Raw genomic sequence first — 22,847 nt, 5'->3', positions numbered from 1 at the left:
GGGAATGGCTCCACCGCCAAGTGAGAGAACTGAAGGGTCGGAGGGGATCTTCCACCTTCAGCTCAGTGGTTGAGTCTAAGGTGTCCAAATTACCTCTGGAGTTGAAGAACGCGTGAATGACAAAGACGCGTGGCAGAGGAAATGATCTGCAACTGATGGTTGCAGGAAAAGTAGAAATGAAAAAACAAAAACTGCCTCATGTGGTTCTGTAAAAGTTAAATGAGGCAATGTTGGTAAAATGCCGGGCACATTATAGCTGCTAAATGAATATGGCCTCCTCCCTCCCAACCTCCCTTACAGACGCAATATGATGTTGAACACAGGCTTCGGAGCCAGAAACACCTGGCTTGGAATCCCGACTCTTTTAGCCATTAAATGTATGTTTGAGTGTGTTTGCTGATATCTCTGTGCATCAGTTCCATGACCTATAAAGTGGGATTGCTGACTCCTGTCCAAGAAGTCTGTTCCAGGGATATTTATAGCACTTAGTAGGTACCGTAAATGGTAGTCATGATTAACATAACAATAACAGTAATGGTTGTAGGACCATGCTGAGGGACTCACCTCACAGCCTTTGACACAGTGAATCAGAGCAGGGTGAGGATACCACTTCAGACCAGCTGTGCAGACAACTCTCTGCAGAGAGAGGGAGGAAGAGGTCAGATGGGTTTGGGGCTGGTACCACATTCAACCACCCACCCCTCTTCTTGGATCTTCCAAGTCCTGACCTCACCCTGGCATTTCCACGGAGACTTTGCCCAGGTACCTGCAATAACAGGACCCATAAGACTAAAATAATGTTTGTGTTCACCGCAGGTGTCACGATTCTGTATTTCCCTGGCAGGAAGAAGGGCTGAGGAGAAGGAGAATTGGGGGACCGAGACGTGATCAGAAAGGCACTTCAGAAAATTCCTGGCTGACGTCTGCCCCATGGACAGAGTCGGGGATAAGGTGGGAGGAAGGAGGAAGGGTAGAGTGCGTGTGTGTGGAAGAATGGTGTGGAACAGGGCTTCCCAAAGTAGGCGCTGAGGACCACTCTAATCACGATCACGTGGGAGCACGCGGAAAAGGCAGATTCTTCAGTGCCGCCTTGGGTCTAAAGAGTCCGAATCTCTGAGGCCAGGGCCTGGGACTCTGCATTGTATAAACAAGCCTCCCAGATGATGCTGATACACATTACGGTTTGAGAGCAGTGGCCTGGAGGATGCATGAACTAACCTTTGGTTCGGAACCCTGGAGATGCAGAGAACCCTTTCTGCATCCACCTGCCACCAGGCCATGCGGGCTAGGCTCCCAGTTCCTGAGGCTGCCCACACTCATCTCTCTGTGACTTTGTTCCTGCCGCTCTCCTTCACTGAAAGCCCTTCCTCATCTTGTCACCTGGAGAATCTTTAGTTATCTTCTACAGTTCTGTTCGACTACCTTCCTCAATACTCTGTAATGGTCTATATGGGAAAAGAATCTAAAGAAGTGTGGATACATGTGTACGTATAACTGATTCACTTTGCTGTACACCTGAAACTATCACAACATTGTAAATCAACTATACCCCAATAAAAAATTAAAAAAAATACATAATATATAAATTTAGAATTAAAAAAAGACTACCTTCCTTTGTGGTGATTTTCCCAGCCCTCTCAGGCAGAGCTTCAGGTATACATATATGTATTTACTTATAACCTCCCGTAATGAAATAATAATAATAATTATTATTATTATACTAAAATGTATTGAGTGCATTCATGGTGCTAATTACTTTATTCATTATGTTATTTATTGCTCACCACCATGCAGTGGGGTGGGCATTAACCTTGTATCATAAGGAGAATAAATTCCCCAAGCTCCATAGCTGTTAAGTAAAGGAACCAAGATTTGAAACCAAGCAATCGTTTGGGGAAGGATTTATGGCAGCTCATAACATAAAATCCAACACAATAATTTCTTTTTAAGTGGGTGAAAACAGAAAGATAAATAAAACTAGGAGGATAAAATAGCATTAGGACTAGGGCTAACATAATAATCTTAGAAGCTCCTTTTTCTATTCTGCCCTAGATGCCTTACTTTTCATGCGATATTACAATGATTTCTTTAAAAAAAAGAAAAAAAATCAAATTAAAATAACCTGGAGGCAAATGCTTAGATTTGCGATGACAGGTAACTGTCAGGGAGCAGCCATGGAAGTGTCTATGATCAGGGCTCTCCCTGCTGGCTGAATGCCAGTTGATTAATTTTAATTAAGAAATGAACATTCACATGGGCTAGAATGTGGAAAATCCATGTGACCAGCCCATTCTCTCCCCAAGGGCAGACCTATATGGGAGTAAAACTGTAATTAGGTTTCTTGGTGAACGTGGAATCCCGTGACTCCAAGATCTGGCTGAGCTGGGTGCCTTTCTTCTCTGCCCCACAGCATGTCTGGTTCACCCTTGGGTTTTCTGTGCCTAGAATGGTGCCTGGTACAAGGAGGACGACCAGCAAATATTTATGTTATAAATGAATGGATCCATTTCAAGATAGAGATGATTTTACCAAGGGACAATTATTTTCTTTACCTGTCCTCCTCTCTTCTAGAGCATCAGAAGAGCATTTACGATGCCTAGCAGAGCATCTAGTTTAGAGGACCAGTTTAGTGTAGATTGAATTAATTAAAGATCTTGGACAAACAACTTAACTTGAAGATCTGCCAACCAGTCTCACGATGTGAAATCTACTCTTTAGCCCCTACTGCCTCTGTTGACACTGTCTGCCTTCTCCTAAAACACAAGAAGGTGATGTATGGGAAAGACTGAGCAATGAGGCATGACAGACATGGTTGCAATTCTGACTAGAAATTTCCACTCTGAGGTTAGGTTTTCCCATCTGTGAAATGGGTACTGAAAATGTCATAGGCTTGTTGTGATGAAGCACTGAGATAAATGATGTAGAAGTGGTCAACCCAGGACTAACTCCTACAGGTAAGAGGGCAGGCCCTGGTTTTAGACATCTGCCTCCCCCCCAGGTTCAGGACGGAGCACAGCAAACAAATACATATTGACCAAGTGAAGGAATGTGAGAACTCTAGTGTCCCTTCCTTCCAGCTCAGCTACTTTCTTGCCCCTCTGCTTCCCAGCCATGGGGGCCAGAAGCAGAGGGCATCACCTGCTTTCATCCTCTGAGAAGCTTTAACCAGACTTCCATCTCTGGGTCTGAGCGTCTGTTCCTGGCCAAAATTCAGGGATGTTGGAGGGGCACTTAGGTAATGGTTCAAGTAGTAGAAAACAGCAGAATTAGGATCCACAAGGGACTCGATGCCCACCCCTCCCCCCTGTTTATCTGAGAGCTAATTTAATCCATCCGTAGGAGTGTCTTGGTGTGGCTGCACAAGTTTCTGTCAGTTGAGGTTTACCTGACGTGAGTTCAGAAAAAGGACTTTTATACTATCTGCATGAGCCTATTTATCTTTCCAAGTCTTTTGGATTTTCCACTATTCCTCAGGGCTGCACGCCCCACCTGTCTCACTACAGGGCCCCTCTGTCTGCGAGGAGGACTGGGAAAGGCGACACGCAGCAGGAGCTGAAGGAAAGGCTAGGCTGTTTACACCATACGTTGGGAGATCCCAGTGGGGCCCCTCAAATGCCAGCCTTGTTCCTCTTGATGCCAGTGGGACCTCTAGCCCAGTCAGAGCCCTTTCAGACCAGGTTTTGTAAGACAGCTTTCTTTGCTGCCTTGCTGCATAGGAAGAATAGACCGTCTTGTCTTCTTGGCTGTAATGACCATCAGTACCACCACCATGTGCACCACCACCAACATCATCATCAATAACACTATCACCATCACCATCGTCATCTCTCATCATCACCACCACCAACATCGTCATCAATAACACTATCACCATCACCATCATCATCTCTCATCATCACCACCACCGGTACCACCACCATCATCCTTATTGTCACAGTACCACTAACAACCCCATCATCATTAGCTTTCTCATCAACACAAAACCCTCTATTAAGAGTATATTATGCTCCAAGCCTTGGGCTCAGTGCTTTTATCTCATTTCATCTTTACCATAACTATGAGATAGGTACGTTTTTTTCAGGTGTACAACAAAATGATTCAGTTACTTTTTTCAGATTATATTCCATTATAGGTTATTATACTGAATATAACTCCTTGTGCTATATAGTAAATCCTTGTTGCTTATCTATTTTATGTATAGTAGTTTATATCTGTTAATCCCATACTCCTATGTGTCCCTCCCTCCCTCTCCCTTTTAGTAACCATAAGTTTGTTTTCTATGTCTGTGAGTCCGTTTCTGTTTTGTATATAGATTCATCTGTATTATTTTTTGGTTCCACATATAAGTGATTATCATACAGTATTTACATATGGTTTTTGACTCTGGTTTACACAAGAGGAAACTGAGGCACAGAGAAGTTAAATAACCTTCCCCAAATCATACACATAGGTAATGACAGTCAGGAATTAAACACACATCTGTCTTATTTCCAGGTCTATAGTTTGAAAACTATATTCTCCTTCAAATACCTCCAGCCGCCGAACTGGTAAGCATAAAAAAGGTTACTCTTTTGACCGATGGAAAGACCAAGGTTCAGAGAGGTAGAGAGGCTTTGAGACAAATGTAGAGGCAGAGTGTCTAAAAGCTGAAGCCCAGGGGCTTCCCTGGTGGCGCAGTGGTTGAGAATCTGCCTGCCAATGCAGGGGACACGGGTCTGAGCCCTGGTCTGGGAAGATCCCACATGCCGCGGAGCAACTAGGCCCGTGAGCCACAATTACTGAGCCTGTGCGTCTGGAGCTTGTGCTCCGCAACAAGAGAGGCCATGATAGTGAGAGGCCCGCGCACCGCGATGAAGAGTGGCCCCCACTCGCCGCAACTAGAGAAAGCCCTCGCACAGAAACGAAGACCCAACACAGCCAAAAATAAATAAATAAATTAAAAAAAAAAAAAGCTGAAGCCCAGAGAAGTCTGGCCCCAGGCAGAGCCAAAGACATGAGAAAGTATCTTAAAAGAACCCCCTCATCCTAAGGCCCAGACCTGACTCCCCTTCTGATGTCTTCTGGGATGAGCCCTCTTCTCTCCTTTATTATTCCTCGACTTATAGGACCTTCTATGAGTGAACTATGTAATTTATTTTTGCTTTTGTTATCTGTTATGGAGTTTCTGGCTTTCTTCTGGGTAAGCTTTTTAAAAACCTAGGCATTTTCCACTCTGTATCCCTTGTTTGAAGACTACCTACCATTTGGAGGTGCATAATCGATATTCATTGAATGAGTTCATGAACAAATGGGCAAATGAGTGCATGTCTGAGTGTGTCCAGGAGTGAACGAGGAATCGCTGGTCTCTGCACACACCTCTCTATCTACGGGCTTCCCCTCCGGGGCACAGGACAGCTCCTTCTGCACAGTGGACAGACTGGACTTCGTATTCAATCAGAACCATTCTACCTCTGACCTCTAGACTCTCGGCAGGGTTTTCCATACTGATGCCTTCTCTTCAAGGAATGAATTTCACATCCTTTGTCTGATGTATTGCATATGTTTATTATTTATAACGTGTAAGGCAGTTTCCTTGCAGAACAGAATGCATGAGAATTAGCCCTGGGTTCTAATCCTGATTCAATCACGTGAGTTATGTGAACTGGGCAGTGACAACCTCTCAGAACCTCAGCTTCTTCATCTGTAAAATGGTGACAATACTTATCTCCTTGGAGCGTGAAGACACGATGAAGGGTATATATGGAACTGCCTCACAAACAGTGCCTACATGTCACAGAGAGTCAATAAATGGTACTTTCCCTTTCCTTTCCTTAATTCCCTCTCCTCCTCCTCCTCCCTCCTTCCCTTTCTTCTTCTCTTCTTTTCTTTCCTCCTTCCATCCCTTTTTTTTCAGGAGCTCTTTAAAAAGCCAGGATCCCAGCTACCTAGAGGCAGGATAAGCCTCTGAGGTTGCGAGTGGCACTTCCTATTGGGAGGCTTTCTCGGCACCCTGAGCAGGGGGAGTGCAGGGCCGACTGGAGGTGCTCCTTAGGAGCTGATGGAAGAGAAGCTGCCCCCCTAAATTCTGGATGTCCAGCCTGGAAGAGTCTGTCTCATCCAGAGGTTGTAAGCCAACAGCTTCCGGGCTACACAACCCACAGAAATGTTTGGTTTGGCACACAGAGTGCTTAACAAAAGTCAAAATTAGTTGCCAATATATAAAACATGAGAGACTTCGTATTTTAAAAACTCCAGATTTCTTGTACTCAAGAAAAAAAGGAAAATCTGGCCACACTGAACCCACATTTCCACACTGTCACACTCCGCTAGAGGCTCCCCCTTTGGCAGCCAGCGTGTGTTTTCCACAGTTGACCACAGTCTCCACCATTCCCTGCAGTCTCTCCAGCATTGAGCCTGAGGGATGTTTCCATCTATCATTGAGAGTTTGCATTGTCTTATTAGATTAGAGGAAGGTTTCTCTGTATCTCTACTGCTTTGAAAACTGCATACGTGGGAGGGGGCTTTAAAGGGGGGAGAACTTAAAGGAAATGAAAGGACAGAGTGTTTTTCTTTATGAAGGTAAAACATATGCCTAAAAAGAATTTCATCAGATATATACTCTAAGATTCCAGTAACATGAAGTTCAAAAATAAGCAAAACCAGTATCTTGGTGGTGTGGGTACTGCCTGCCATGGAGAAGGGAAGCCCTCTCTGGGGAGCTGGAAAGGTCCCCACCCTGATCTGGGTTTCACGAGTGGACACAAACATAAAATTGATCAAGCCTAATGCTTAAGATTAGCATGTGAGCTTAATCTCAACAGGAAAAACTTTAACTGCATGTGTAATATCTCATTTCTTAAGTTGGGCAGTATGCACATGGGCAGTTGTTTTATTTTCTTTAAGTTCCTCTGTGTCTGTCTGATGTATTTATAGTAAATACTACTGCTACTGCTACTGCTACTGCTATGGGTTGGCCAAAATTTTCGTTTGGGTTCTTCCATAACATCTTACGGAAAAACCCAAACAAGGTTTTTGGCCAGCCCAATCCTATGCCTCAGTATTTAAAATACAAAATCACATGCTTGGCCTGCTTCACCCATTTATCCCACCTGTCTGGTTCCCATCGGTGTGTGAGTCAGTGACTCCTGATTTCAGTCTAGCTCTTGTTTCACAGATGGGGCAACTCTGGCACGTACAGCAAGCAGGTGGTGAACCTTGGTCACCTGACTCAGCCACCATAAACATTTAGGGAGCATCTACTGCGTGCTGGGCACTTGAGGGGTGCACCAGGGTAAATAAGGTGAGCACGGGCCCGCCTTCACGAAGGTCACCAATCCTGCACGTGACCTCAGTGTTGATATTCCACTCGTCTAGGCGGTCCTTGTTCTCGTCATACGTGCCAATACACGTAAAGTGCTTAAAACAGAGCCTGTCACGCGGTAAGTGCCGGTGGTGGGCCGCAGCGGGCTCGTGTGGGCTTACGAGAGGCAACAGTGCTGATCTCTTGCGACCTGTGTTGAGTGTTGAGCCACTTGCAAAATCAGAAATCTGCTATGGTGAGAATATTTACGCCTCAGGAATTGGCAAGTGCTACAAATCAGAGGGTGCATTTTTGTGGAGAGCCAGTTGTGAATTATTTACCGGCTGGTGAGCGATCGTAAACATTTTGCCTTTGTTATTATTACTGTAGAGGCTGCACGGGTAGCTGGAGGAGTAAACGGCAGCATCAGACTGACCTGGGTTCAATTCCTCGTAGGCAAGTGGCTTCTATCTCTGAGATTCCATTTCCTCTACTGGAAAAATGGAGTCTAATTCCCACCTCATAGGGGGGTGTGTGCGCGTGTGTGTGTGTGTGGGGGGGGGGTGGGTGTGGGTGTGTGCGGGTGCGCGTGCGTGTGTGTGTGTGTGTGTGTGTGTGTGCGCAAATCAAGGCTGGAAGGTGTCTGATCCAATGCCCGATTCACAGCAGGCATCCATTAAATGTCAGTTGCCATCTCTCACTCTCTTATGCTGGGGACAAATGGGACAGTAGCTGGAGCGGAGCCTTGGCCCTGACCATCTACCTTGTGCTGGCGCTCCGAGGTGAGCCCTCAGAAAGCAGAGGGGCGGCCCAGGGCCTGCTCTGGCCTGGCAGTGCCCGCACCAGCAGCTCTGTGTCTGTAGCTCTCACCACAGAAGGGGCAAGGGTGCAGAAGAGGCCGGCTTTTCTGCCTGGTTCCTGGAAATCATCAATCTCCGCCCTTCGCCCTCCTCCCTTTTTCTAGCACATTTTTTCCTCCTGGATAATGAGGCCTCCGGAGACCAGTGGAGGTCTGAACCTCGTTATGGCTCTCTGGGCAGGCCGGCATCAATAAAGGCCGGCGGACCAGGGAACTGGGTGGGGGGCTGGAGCGGGCAGGCAGCGGGTGGGCGACTGACGAGGGGGGCGCTTTGCAGACTTTCAAATCCCTGGATTTATTTCACAGTGAATTATAACTGAACTCTTTAGTGCCCGGGACTCACAGAGGGAAGGGTGGGAATTCACCCGGGGGCACCGAGGAAAGGCCTGAGTGGGAGACGGGTCGGGGAACCCGGTGTGGGTCCCAGGCACAGGCGATGTGAGCGAGGTCTCCTGTGCTCTGTGCAGAGTGTAGGTCCCTGCCTTTGCTGGGTGGAAGTCAGGGTGGAGTAGAGGGAGGGCGGGATGGAGTGCAAGGAGCTCCCCGCCAAGATCCTGGCTCTGCTTCCCGCGTGACCTGGCCCAGTCCCCTCCCTGTCTGGTCCTCAGTTTCTCCATCTGTACAATGAGGGGCGTGTACCTGATGCTCTCCAACTTCCCTGAGACTCTGACATACAGCCTCTGTGCGTGCGCCTGGGCGCGTACAGCCCATCAGAGTACATGGGGTGCTTGGGGAGAATCTATCTGGGGACTCTGGGTCAGGAGTGGGGAGAGGCAGGCTGAGTGCAGGAAACAGATGAAGGGGCATGAGGTTAGGCAAGCAGGGTGGGCTCGTGGAGGTCCGGGAGAGTCAGGCCGAGAGAGAGGCAGAGACAACAGTGGGGATGGTGGGAAAGAACATGGGCAGGAGGGAGGCAGAGCAAGGTCACAGAGGTATCTGGAGAAGGAAGAGAGAAAGAGCGTGAAAAAAGAGGCAGGAGAAGGAATGAAGTTGGAGACGGGCAGAGAGCGGTAGGGGGAGAGGAGGAGGAAGGCGGGGCGAAGAGCCCCGGGGTGCATGGGGGAGCAGGGGGGCGCTGGCCAGGTCCAGCGCCAGGTCCACAGGTGCAGGGTGCGGAGTAAGCCCTCACAGCCGTGCTCTCGGCTCATCGGGGAAACAGTGCACCCGGTATCGGGATCTGCAGCAGGCGGGCAGACGGCAAGGCCTCCAGCGCCCCGGCAGAAAGGCTGAACCCGCCCTGCAGCCCTGCCTCTCTCACTTCCTCCAGCGTGAGGGGCCAGTGCCCAGAGCTGGCACATGAGGCCTGGGATTGTGCTGCCCCGGAGGACAAGAGTGGGGTCCCGACTGATCGGGTGACACCTAGGAACGTGGGAGCGGCCAGCCCCAATGTGAACATGGCCTTCCAGCCGGGGCCAAAGCAGCCTGGCACCGTGGGAAGAGCAGAGCCCTTGGATGCAGGCTTGGGGTCGAGCCCTCAGCCTGGGCCATCGCCCGCTCCTGAGGTCTCAGTGTCCGCAAGGGGAGGGTGCAGACAGTGGCCCTCGCTCCACATAACCACCCTGAGAGACCAGTGGAGGTGTGAACCTCGTTCAGACCTCGTATGCTAAGCTCTGGGTGCACAAACACACGGTAGGTGCTTCATACACAATTGGTGTTACTAGTTCCCCGTATCACATAGTAATTGCTTTCCACCAAATAAGCAAGGCACGAGAAAGATACCAGAAGCCTAGGCTATGGAATATCCGAGAGAAGCCAAGAGCACCATCCTGACAAGTGAAGACTTTCCAGTCAGGCAGACACAGGTTTGTGACCTGACTCTGCTCTTTCTATCTAGGTGTTCTTGTGGCCTCAGTTTCCTCATCTGTAAACTAGGCGCATTAGTCCTCTTACTCCTAGGCTGTCATCAGGATTCAGTGGGACAGTAAATAAAAGATCCTTAGCACAGGGCCTGTCAGAGGGAAAGTATTAAACACTTAAGGGCTGGAAAAATGACGGTGAACAAGTCTTCACTCCACAGAGCAGGTGTGGCCGTTAGATGCTTTCACGTATGTAGAGGGACTAAGGCAGGACCAGAGCGTGTAAGAGGTCAGCAAGGCCATTTCCCTCCCTGGGCCGCAGGTGGGTGGCCCCAGCCACTCACCTCCACCCGCGTGGGGTTCAGCCAGTGGGGGATGTCGCGGACGGTCACGTTCACTGGCAGGATGATGGACTCGCTGTTGTGGTCCAGGCACGAGGTGGCACACTCCGACCCTGAGGGGAAGCCGACAGTGAGGTGGTGGCTCAGCCCCCGTCCCCCGATGCCAGGGGCCGCCCCACCCCCAGAGTGGACCCTGCTGCTCCCTGGTGCCCAGTGAGTGGGGACGCCCACCCTCAAGGGCAGCGGGCAGGAGTGAACGCCCCGGCAGCGCCCCCTCTGGTCTCCCTGACTGTTCTCCTGTCTCCAGTCCAGCTAGCACGCACCGCCAGGCTCAGCAGCCCTCAGCCCAGTTTGGACTCGCTCCTCCTCTGCTCAGAAACCTTTCGGAGGCTCCCCGCATCCGGGACAAAGTTCAAACCCCTTTGCTCAGCATCCATGGCCTCCCATGGTCTGGTCAACCTTATCTCCCACTAACCGTCTTCACACCCTCCCACTAACCGGACGGCACTTGGCTTCCCATCGGAGTCCCCCACTTCCTCGCCTCTGTACTTCTGCCCCTGTTCATCCTGTCTCCTGAATCGCACCCCCCCGCCCCGATCTGCCTCTGCACGGTCAGATCCTGCCAGTTCTTCCAAGTCCAGTTCAAATCCTCCAAGGAGCCTGCCCTGATTTCTGCAGCTGAGGGAGGGCAGCGCTCGGCACTGAGGAATCTCGCTCCAGGGTTGGTGTTACCCCCTGTCCCTCCCTTCCCCAGTTAACAGGCATGCCCTGGGAGGGCAGGGATGGGGTCGGTTCCTCTCTGAGCCTAACCCAGTGCCTGACACACAGGGTCTGCTCAGCAGGCGTCAACCAAATGAACGGTGAGCCTGTGAAGGCAGCATCAAGGTCTCAGCCCCACGCCTTCCCCTCCCACACAGCTTGCATTCACGCCCTCCTCTGTGCCCTCAGGACCATCCCCGCTCCTCTCCAACTAGCGTGTGACTAGTTAATGACCCTCCAGACCTCAATCCACGTGCCGCTTGCTCGGAGGAAACCTCCATTCCTGACAGGCCAAACCCTCTCACTGGCACCCATCACAGATTTGTCACACCGGCTTGGTGACTGTTGTACCAATAGCTCTCTTCCCTGCTCGGCTGTAACTCCATGAGGCCGGCACTGTCTGTGCTCCCCCTTCTATGCCCAGAGCCTGGCACTGTGCAGGGAGGATGGTAGGCACTCAGTAAGTATCTGTGAAGTGAGTGAAAGGGACAAGAGTGAACGGGTGCATGGGTGGTTGAGGAAACGAAAGAGTGAATGAATGAATGAATGGATGACTGGCACAATGAGTGAATGATGAATGAGGTATCTCATGGGGGAGGAAGTGGGTACCTAGATGGATGAGTGAATGAATAAATGACTGCGTAAGTGGATAAAGGGATGGAAACATGAATCAGGCAGTGAGTCGGTGAAGACGCCATGACCAACAGGGACGGGGTTAGTACACAGAAGCCCTTGGTCCAGGGACTTCCTCAGTTGACTTTCAAGCTGTGGGTTAGCAAGATGACTGTAATTTGACTCATACATTCTCTGTCCTGACCTCACTGATTCTGAAGTCTCCTAAAAATCAAGCTCATCCCGTGGGATGTCCCCAGGACTCCAAAAAAGGTGCTCATTCATATGGACAAAGAACTGATGTGTCAGAATCTGGCCAGGGCCCTAAGGAGGTCATTCCCCGGCCTCAGTGCCAAGACCACCCTTGAACACTAAATGGTTTACAAGAGTCAACTCTCTTGAAAAATAGCCTATGCTGTGAGCCATTCTAAAGGCTCCCTTCCAAACGTGTGTGTGTGCGTGTGTGTGTGTATACACACAGTATGTATATATGTTTATGCATACATGCAGCTATACATACATAGACACTTGTGTATGTATATATAGTTTATCCAGTGCCCTTCCTGTTGCCACCTCGTCATCCTCTTCAATCTAAGTGACTCACAAAATCTGAAGAGGTAGCAAGGGTGGGGTGGTGGGTCCAGGACAATCTTTGGAACCTCTTGAATTTAAACATGGGGCCACTGAGCCCAGAAGGTGGGGATGGGGGTATTCCCGGCCTTGCCAGTGGTTTTCACCCGTCACTCGTTCCCCTGCACACCCAGTGTCATCACATCCGCCCCAGAGGTGACAGCGTGCCGTGTGTGAAGCTCGGGTCACAGAGCTGGCGAGTAGGGGGACATGAATGAAAGCCCACACCCCTCTGAACTCCAAGCCCAGTGATGGATACGACGGAGACACAGAGGGAAGAGAAAAGAAGGCAGCAGTGGAAGGGGACAGAGAGGGGTGAAGGGTCAGAAGAAAGGAAAGAAACGGGGGACCCACAAAAAGACAAAAAAGACGAGTGATGCGAATAAGAGGGATGCCTAAGCAGCCAGAGAGGCTCAGTGGCGTGTCTGTCACGAGATCAGCTCTGAAGGTTTTAGGGAGCAAGCATGAAACAAGGCTGCGATGATAAAATCCTTCTGAAAAAAGAAGATGCAGCCTCTGACAAGTAGACCAAGGTTATTTATCCCAAAAGGGGGGAAAAAAAGATCTGGTCAACACAGGAGGCCACCGCCGCCTCACGAAGCAGTCGCATCTTAATTTCTCTTTCCCCGCACCTCCCCCTCTGCACTGCCCTCCCCCTGCCGCAGCTCTGGGCCTCAGGACCAGGCCGCTGTGTTGTGATATATGAGCCCTAATCGGCATCATTACAGAGTGGTGATCTCACCGGTCCCCGCCTCCCCTTCCCGGGAGGAGCAGGGAAGGTGGCAGCGGCCTTGGTGGCAGCAACAACTTTCTGAGGACTCCTCACTGCCACACGAGCCTCCCCAGGCTGCTGGGGGTGGCTCCAGAACGTGGCCCCCAGCCACCAGGCTGGACACACACGTCACCCCTGCCCTGCTTACGAGGCCTGTGGTCGAGTCCCTCTCCTTGGTGAGGTGGGCTCTCCCCAGGGAGGGGCTCAGCCTGCGGGAGGAGGGAGAGCAGGCTGGGGAGTGGGGGAGAGAAGCCTCTCCCCTCCCTCCTCCGGCCACCCCCCCCTCAGTGCCCCAGGCCGCTTCTACTCTCTCAGCTCTCCCCGTGCGCCCTCACCTGCCCACCACCCATCTTGGGTCACCGTATTCGTAAAACTGGCATCTGCACGGCCGTGGGAGCCATGAGGAGGGGAAGGAGATTCAGGTTCCAATGTCAGACAGACTGCTTTCCCTTTCTGCTCTGACCATGAAAAAGCTCAGCGGGTAAAGCAAACGCTACCGTCACCCCCTCCCCCTACCTCTTGACCATTCTGTGGGCCAGCAGAGAGCCAGGCATTCTGGCTCATTTTCATGTGCCTGTGACAGGTACACACAATACAGGTACAAAGGGGCCACGAGGTGTGCTTGTGTATGTGTGCGCGAGCTACACGTAGGTTCATGGGTGACGAATCTGTGTGATGTCTGGCTGAAGCGTGCGTGCTAGGCATGGGCTCACCACATGATGTGTGTGTTTGCATCTGGTTGTTAAGCATTTGTGCTTGTTTATTTGTGCCTATATGAATATATGTGCTTGAATGTGTCAGTGGATGCAGACGTGCAGGAGGTCTGTTTTTCATCAGAATTTTTTCTCCCAGGGTTGCTCAAGGCCAGTCGTGAGTGTGACTGAGTATCCACGTGCATGCCCTGACTGAGTTGGGGACAGGGACCCCATCACAGACAGAAGTGTCCAGAGCCGTGAACACCCCTCAGGGATAATGGAGAGGAGAAAGCCTTGGCCTTGGGATGGAACAGCCAAAGCTACTTGCCATCGCTACACCTGTTGCCCCAACTTTCTAGAAAGCTTATACTGGCAGGCCCTATAAATCCCACCTCTCTGCAACCCTCCTGGTCAGGGTCCTTTGGATCGGTGGCTCGGCAAGATCTTAAAGTACCTCTGGAATCAGCAGGGACAGCAAACATGTCCATGGGTGTTTTCTGACCCATCCTGGACTAAGAAGGAGGGTTGATCCCTACTCTAAGTTCAGGGGAAGAACCTCTGCACTTGGAGGCTACATGTTTCCATCTTTAAAAGGAAGTGGTCAGGCCCCCTCGCGCCTCTGCTCTCCAGCCATGGGCCTCCCTCCTGGACATGAAACGATAGCTCGTTTTACTAGCTGAGGAACACATTGTGTGGCTGGGAGTGAGTGTCTGCACAGATAACCTTCTGCTCCAGACATCCCTGGTGACTGTCCCATAAATCACACTGGCCATGAGAAAGGACGTCCAATTCCCTGGGCTTTTCATCATGGTCAATTAGGGAATCAGCCCAAGAGGTCAGTATCACTGCCCTCAACTGAGGTTAGACTCAATGCACACCCAGCTCCCCAGAAAGCCGTGGGCCTGTGATTAATGCGTCTGTCCAGACACCTGGTTTCAACCAGGCAAACTCCTGGCATCAAACCCCAGGTTGTCTCCCTTCACTTGGCAAGCTGGCCTATCACCACGCAAATAGTATTCTGAAAACGCTATTTATCCTTATTTAGGAGGCAACTGGAATGCCATGGAAAGAACTCAGGCTTTGGAGCAGGAGAGGTTGCAAAGATCCCTTTGAGTCTCAATTTCCTCATCCGCTAAAGGTTATTGAGAGGATACGAGATAATGCCTCTACAGTGCTTGGTGCAGCACTGACCCACAGTCGGTACTACGAATGATCAGCATTACGTAAACGTTAAGATTAACAACAAAGCCTGCCACACTGGACCACCATTGCTTCCCTAAATAGGATGCGTGTTTTCATACCTCCCTCCCTTTGCCTCATGATTCCTTCTGCCTGGAATGCCATTTCTCGCCCCACAAGCTCTTGCAAATCCCTGTATAAGCACCCCTTCCTCTGGGAGCCTTCTGCGTCCCCGGAGGCACCGGTCAGCTGTTGCGTACTCCAGCGTAACTGTGCACGCGCACCCAACACTGCTTTGCCAACATCCGTGCCCTGAACTCTCTCTCTGGGAGGACACGGTCTGGTCTCATTCCTCTTCGTTTCCCCAGTGCCTCGTGCAAGGTCTCACACAGTACAGCTGCCCAACTCCTTGGCAAGGCGTGAGCCCCGAGCTCCTGGAAGGATGCACCCTCCCACTGCTCACCCCGACACGCCCGTCGTACCGATGCCGTAGCCTTCAGGGCACTGCAGCTTGAGGTTGCTGTTGAGCTGGTCCGGGGCTGAGCACTGGCCTTGCATCTCCTGGCAGACGTGGAAGGAGCCGCTCCAGGTGCCATCCTTCCGGCAGTGGATGACGTTGCTCCCGCGCCCCTGAACGCCACAGAAGCACAGTCAGGACCAAGAGAGACCCCACCCTCCACAGAAGAAGCCTCTGAGTGTTGCATCTCCCCAGAGCTCTGAAAATGTTAAAACAACAAGTTCTTAACAGTGGTGGAAACCCAACCGCCCTCAGACAGAGGAACTGTAATATCTCCATCTTACAGACAGGGAAACTGAGGACTCAGTGTGGGAACACACTTGCTCAAAGCATCCTGGAGAGTTTAACTCCCAGGTTTCCTAAATCTTAGTAGTGCTCTTTCGGAGATTTCAATCGGAGAAATTTGTTCTGCTTGTTTGTTTGGTTTTTTTTAAACTGAGAAGGTGGGGCCCACGTGCACCCCCAACGTGTACTGTGAGTAAACATGGGTCCTGGAGCTGTCTGGAAGGAGACAGGCATACGCCAAGGCTCGTTTCCTCTCAATCGATGAGAAAGCGTCCCAGGCCAGGGCTCTGCCATGTGCTAAGCAGGCAACCTTGGCTCTGCTGAGGAGCTTTCTCTTCCAGGGCTTCCCTCCTCTCCTTCCCCTTCCCTTCCTTCTTTCTGCTCCATTCCATTCCAGCAGTAATGGCACCGAGAGCGTGGTGGGGGGATACTTCCATCTGTGCCCTCCCCCCTGAGTCTTTAAAATAGGCAACATTTCCCATTTCTCAATCTTCTGCAAAGTCACGGGCAAATGCAGTCTGCAGATGTGGTCCTTCCTCCAAACCGCTTTGCATGTCTAAGGTTCTAACGGGATGTCCAGCTTTGTTGAAATTTCAGAACCACCCCTAAATCCAAAGACCGTTTCTTAGTGTCCACTCTGGGTCCAGGACCGTGGGGTCGTGAGATGAAGTGAGCCAGTGTGTGCCCCAGGAAGCTGGGAGGGAAGACAGTCCCGTGAGCCGCCAGCCACGCCAGCGTGACCGTGCTCAGTGACTGCGCTGTGTGCACCCGGGCAGAATAACCGGATGTGAGGGGAAATCCGGGAAGGCCTCTGAGAGGAGGTGACATGCGGAAAAGAGTTTTCAAGATTCTCTGTGGAATCAGGCAGAACAGGGAGGGAAGGACATCTGTGGAAGGCCAAAGGGTAGGTGCAAGTTCGGGAGGGAGGGAGTCGGGGAGGATGAGCTGGTACGGCAGGTAAGGTGTGGAGCCTTAAACAGCCACTTATGGAGTCTGGACTCTACCCCTGGGAATTGAGAACCACGGGTAGTCTCTGCACAGTGGGGCCTCCTGTGTGAGAACAAGCTGTATATCGTCTCCCTCTTTCACATTTAGGATGAGAAGAGAAACTCTACATGAGGCCAGAGCAGCTGACCACGCTCCACCAATGAAAATGTCTGCAGAATGGCTCCCATGCCCTTCAGCTGCCACTCAAGCCCCTGCGTCTGGCCTCCAGAGCCCTCAGAGCCTTAACTCTGCCTGATCCTCCAGCTCCCTGCTCCCCGCGGCACTACCGCTAACCTTGAACTCCATCAATTGCCTGCATTCTTGAATGCACCACGTGAGGTGTCACACAGCCGTGCTTCTCCTTCTGTCTGCTCTGTCCCTCTCCCCTGCCCTCTTGCCCAAACACCGGCACAGACCTTTTCTGGCACAAGCCATCCTGTCCTAATGCCACCCCGGTCCCGCAGAGAACACTACCTGAAGGTCTGTGACACCCACTGCCTCTTTATCATCTGCTCCCTCCTAGACGATGAGCTCCTTAGTCATCCCTGCGTCCCCAGGGCCTTCCACAACACTTAACAGGTCCTGGCCTTTGGTCCATTCATTCGTCACTCAGTATTTTTGTTCACTCAAGAACTGTTTAACAAAATATGGAGTCAACAGGTGACAGTTACGGAAGGAATTTGTTTAAAACACAAGAAGAGAAATGAATGCATGAATCAAGAAATGAGTAAATGAAGAAATGAATGAATACGGGAATAAATGAATGAGTGCACACATGAGAAAATAAACTCTTGGAAAGGGTTGATGCAGGCTGAAGCTCCCGTGTCTGACAAAACAGCTGCAAGGAGGGGGACTTACAGAGAAAGGGGGCCCCTCTCTGGGCCTCACGTGGACCAGCATGAGGAGGGTCCAGTTGTGGTGGAAGCCTCTGTGGCCACGGAGAAGGGTGGCCCATCCCAAGCACGCAGCTGTGGGATGATTGCTGAGTCCACCCAGAGGTTCCATGTGAGCTCAGGGAAAGTGTAGGCAGCTTCGTGTGGCTTCAGAGAACCCCGACTCTCCCTCCCAGAGCCCCAGGCCCCGTGATTCTGCTGGGCCCTCATGGGAGTAGGAAACTGACCCCAATTTCCTGGAGCCTTGGCCTGGGCCTATGATGCATTTGGCCTCCAGCCCCTGAAGGGCTGCAGACCTCAGCACTATGTGGGCCAGAGCTGGCTGGAGAGCTCGGTTTGCAACAGAGAATGTATTAGAACTGACTGGAATCTGCTCAGGGAATTTCAGACTGGGGAGGCTCCACTATAGAAGGTGGGAGCGTAAAGGTATTGGTCTTGCTACCTCTTGACTCTCTCCCTCCTGCCCAGTTCATCGGACACTTTCTGCTGCTGACTAAATCGGCGTTACAGGGGACGGAATCCTTCTGGACTGGACTTTCAAACAAGGCTTACTTGAGGGCTGGCAGTCCAGGGCGGGCTTCTACAGTGGAACCCAGATGACGTGTCCAGCCCCATCTCTTGCTACACGCATGTCCTTCCTGCTAGTCTGTGGTCACCTGTCTCTCCTGCGCACTTCTCTTGCTTCCCACCACCATACCTTTGCCCCTACTGTGCTCTCTGCACGGCAGACCTTCTGGAGCCTCTCCCGATTTTCGAATCCTCCTTTGGGAATAGATTTTGGTGCACTCAGGGCTGCCTGCCACCTGGTGCAGACCCTCAGAGTAGATCCATGATGCTGAGTCTAGTTTGATCAGAGATGACCTGACATTGAGGATCCAATCTGGGAAGACCAGAGACCACAGGGCAGGGGACCCACTGTGTGTACTTGGCTCCAAGTGCACAGTGCTGCACGCCAGGGTGAAAATTCTCACCAGGGGGCTGAGCATCCCTCAGCAAAGCACTTTGCCTCTCTGTGCCCGTGCATCCATCTGTAAAAAAGCATACTGTGCTCTCTCGACCCCTCTTTAGCTACACAGGTCCACAAAGAGCCGAAGGCATATCATATAGTATCAAATACCTATTATGTGCCAAGTGTTTTACGCACATTTAAAAATGCTTTTAACAATGTAGTTAGTGTAGAAATTATGTCCCTTTTACAGATTTGGAAACTGAGGCTCAGCTAGGAAGTGAAAGATGAGTTTTTAAATGATATTGGTGTAATGGTTAAGAGTATGGACTTAAGCCAGCTGCCCAGGTTCAAATCCCATCTCTGCAACTTTCCCACTGTGTAGACTTGGGGAAGTTCCTTAACTTCTCTCTGCCTCAGTTTCCTCAACTGTTAAATAAGCCTGCAGTTCATGGCCTGAGAAAGTCACCACGAGGATTAAGTGAGTTAGGTTACGTGAAGCAGTTAGAGCTTAACACACACATCAAGCTCTCTAGGGGTTAGCTGAGCTCTTTAACCACCCTGTTGCACTGTCTCTAAGGGAACTTCAGAATCAGCCCAAGCATCACCCACGTTTTAGAGACGGCAGCCACCAAAATAGGGAGGCAGCAGGCCCAAGTCACGGAGGTCATCGGGGCCAGAGCCAGACCTCTTCCTGTAAGCCTCTGAGCTTTACTACAATGCATGGGAGGGGAGGTGGGGAGGAGAGGCTGGGGGATGAGTGGAGAGGGAGACCTAGACTTTTTCTACTTAGCAGAAATGAAAACAAACAAGATAATGGCAGAGAGAAACATGGTAACGTCAGAGCAAGGCAGAACCGCAAGGTGCAGTGCAGGATATAAACAGTTAAGCTTTGGAGGCAGCCTGACCTAACAACTGGAGTCTCAGTTCTACCTGGACTTCCTAGTTGTATAAGATGGGCAAGCCACTTTACCTCACTGAATCACATCTTCCTCATCTTCAAAATGGGACAGTAATGCCAGATGCTGTGGGGCTTAAATGAAGTAGTCTGTGTAAAGCACTGAGCCCAGACTGAAATGTAGTAAATGCTCAATAAATCACAGCTGCTGTTCACTCTTTGCCTATGTGTCCAGTCAATGGCCTTACATGCATTTTGCTTCCTCCCAGTGAGATACAGGGGTGACACGCAGCTCCCGGAGTAAGGATGGGCAGAAAATGTGGCTTGTGCAATGACTTGGTTAGGAGATCTGAGACTCTGTGTCAGATCTGACTCTGCTGGTATCAGTAACTTGCTGTGTGACTTGAGGTACGTTGCTTCCCCTCTCTGGGCTCCAGTGGTCCCATCTATAAGGTAACTGGGTTGCAGTAGAAAAATCTCTTGAGGTCTGGCCCACCTCCAACATCACATGGCCCTGGGATGTCTCTGACTTCCTCTAGGAAGCCCTGCGTTCTCGGGCAAGCATGTGACAACCCTGAAACTAGAAGCTGCCCGTGCTCTGGGAGGCATTGTACATATGAGAGCTGTGCTGTGTCCAGAGCAGACCCAGAAAGGCAGGGCCAGCTGCACACCACTAGTGGCAGAAAGGCTTTTACATCCTTCCTCTGTGATCCGTGCACAGAACTGGGTGCGTTCCTGGCTCCACCCCCACCTGTCCTCTCTGGCTCCTGCTGCGTTGCTGAAGTCCACCACTGAGTGCATTACTTCCTTCCGAAAGCACCTTTAGCTTCTTCCTCTCCTGCTGCAGCCCCTGTGCATGCATCTCCCACAGACCCTGCCCCCATCCCAAGACAGCCCACTCCCCTAATCACCTACAAAGCCCCCCACGGCGCTTCTCACTGTGCTATCACCTCGGACAGCTCAGGAGCATTTGAGTTGGATTAAATGCTGAGACAATTAGCACTTCTCCCCAGTCGCCTGGAGATGGAATCCCTGTCCTTTGCCACTCGCCTGCCCTGGAAATGTCTGGAGACAGTGGGAAAAGCAGGGCCCTGGAGCCAGTCATCACCACCTACTAACTCATAACCGTGGGCAAGAGCTTGGCTTCACAAGCTTTCTTCCCTTATCTGCAAAATGGGCATATTGCTTCTTTTTTCAGAAGTTTATTATGAGGTGTCAAAGTGAGAGAAAATCCGTGGCTTCAGTTTGGCAGCCAGGAAATACTTTAAAAAAATTTTTTTAAAAGCTGTTATTGTTAAGGTTCTCTGTCTTGGTTTACAGGGATAATAACACTATAAATTCTAGAGCTGAACTGTTCAATATGGTAGCCACTATACAAGTGTGGCGGTTTACATTTAAATTTGAATGATTTAAAATTAAGTAAAATGGAATATTTAGCTGTTCAGTCACTTAGCCGTTTTTCAAGCGGTCCATAGCCACACGTGGCTGGAGCCCACCATACTGCACAGCGCAGACATGGAACATTTCCATCACAGCAGAAGGTTCTACGGGGTAGTGTTCATCTAGAGAGTCTATATATTCTACAGGTTTATGTGAGCAAGAGGTCAGGTTCCTATGGTTCCTATTGGTCTCCCCAACCTAAATCCTGGCCTCATGCATGATGGTTGACTTTCTGGGGCTAGCTACTGAGGGCTAACTTTCAAGCCATTGCCTTCTCAAGCCATTGCCTTTGTTTCCAGGTTCTGTAAGAGCCCACGTGGCAAATCATGATGCAAGTGGCATCTCTCCACTAGAAGTGACCTGAAAGGCAGGCTAGTTCACTTGTGCCTTCCCCAGGGCTGCCATGCGTGGTGGCATAGGTTGCACACTCTACAATTCCAGGGGTTACTCATAGACATGCCTTACTTTCATTACCTCATTTAACCCTCACAAATAAACTATAAGGTAGGTAGCATTATTTCCCCTCCCCCATTTTATGAATGAGGAAACTGAAGCTTAAAGAGTTAAACAACTTGCCCAAGTCCTCCAGCTAGTAAGTGGTGAAGCCAGGACCAGATCCAGCGTCATACTGGCTCCCAAGGAATGAATGAAGTCGAGGTTTGATTTGCTAATTTGCTTTTAGGGGCAGTGGGAAGGAGTATGTGAACCTCCCCTGCAACAGCCCCTGTCCTCTCTCGCCAGGATCTGGAACTTGTTTGGAAAGCAAAGAATTCTCGCTCCACACAAGCTGTTTGATTCAAGATACTCCGTGCCGTACGTTTCCGCTGTGCTTACAGGCAGCAAGAGGGGATCTGAGGTGAATACTAGATTTGGCTCTCAGGCCCCTGGTCTGAGGGTAGAGGAAATTCATTTGCAGTACAAACTAGAAACGTCAATTGTATTAGGAGCCCATTTGGCATGCGTTCCCTCATTCTTTTAGCCGGCAAGCAATACCCTGCTCCTTTGTGTCTGGCCTCTCTGCCAGTTGCCAAACAGAACTGCTTGAGTCGTCTGATAAATTTACATTTTCCTCTCCTTTAAATACAAACTGGCCATGAAAGGTACTTGGCAGGCCGCAGGCAGACTGGGTTTCGGTTTGATAACGTGACCACGGCCAGAATATTATTCGGCTCAGCAGTTCTGGTAACTGTTAGCAACAGTTTTATGTAAGGGAGCGAGAGGGAAGTTGATCGGCTGCGTGAGGCCATGGTAATCTCTGGCCTTTGCTTGTTCTCGGCACTGGCTTCTGCTTCCCTGGCAGCCGGGGATGGGAAGGACTCGGGTACACAGACATGCCTGAGTTTTTCAGGTACTGCCTATTGGATTCGGTCTGTCCACAGTTGGGGGGGGACCTGGGTTCCGATTCTGACTCAGCCGACACCAGCTATGTCACCCTGGATGGGTGAGTGACTCTCTCATCTGGAAAATGAGGAGACTGGCCTGCATGCTCACGGCAGCTCTTTCTCAAGCCCGGTCACTTCCTGAGCACCTATTAGGTGCCTGGCACTGTCCCAAGTGCTGAAAACACAGGGAAGATGAAAGCTGTGGTCAGGCATTTCAGAACCTGGCGGGGGGAATGTGAAATGAATTACAATGCAGTGTGGTCGATGCTGTGAATGGGGGGACCCCTAGGAGGGGCACAGAGCCCACAGTGGAAGGGTCAGGAAAAGGTCCTTGGAAGGAGGGCTACCTGGGCTGAACTGTGAAGGATGGTTAGGAGTGAGGTGGCTGGAAAAGGTGACAGGGGCTTTTTCACAGAGAATGCCCAGGTGAAGGGGAGATCCGTCTTACTGCTGATGGGGGAGACGTCCTGAACGCACAGGTGGGATTTATCCTAAGGGAGATGGGGGTCGCTGGTTCACAAAGGGCTTTGAGCGGGGGAACTGTTATGATCACATCTGTGCTCTCAACAAACCACTC

General features: G+C 50.7%; 1 protein-coding gene across 2 annotated transcripts in view; it reads right to left on the bottom strand.

The window, feature by feature from the left end:
• The window catches only part of PAPPA (pappalysin 1), a 269,879-nt gene that overhangs the window by 50,569 nt on the left and 196,463 nt on the right, over positions 1–22,847 (bottom strand). For both annotated transcript variants that reach the window (XM_057548545.1, XM_057548544.1), the window contains exons 18-20: positions 15,405–15,552; positions 10,279–10,388; positions 565–636 (exon numbers count right to left, since the gene is read on the bottom strand). In XM_057548545.1, coding sequence (XP_057404528.1) covers positions 565–636; positions 10,279–10,388; positions 15,405–15,552 — 330 coding nt within the window. The remainder of the gene's footprint in view (positions 1–564; positions 637–10,278; positions 10,389–15,404; positions 15,553–22,847) is intronic.

Source organism: Balaenoptera acutorostrata, chromosome 6 (assembly GCF_949987535.1).
Source record: "Balaenoptera acutorostrata chromosome 6, mBalAcu1.1, whole genome shotgun sequence".
NCBI lineage: Eukaryota > Metazoa > Chordata > Mammalia > Artiodactyla > Balaenopteridae > Balaenoptera > Balaenoptera acutorostrata.
Note: the sequence above shows the minus strand (reverse complement) of the source record. Positions and strands in the feature narration are given on the sequence as shown.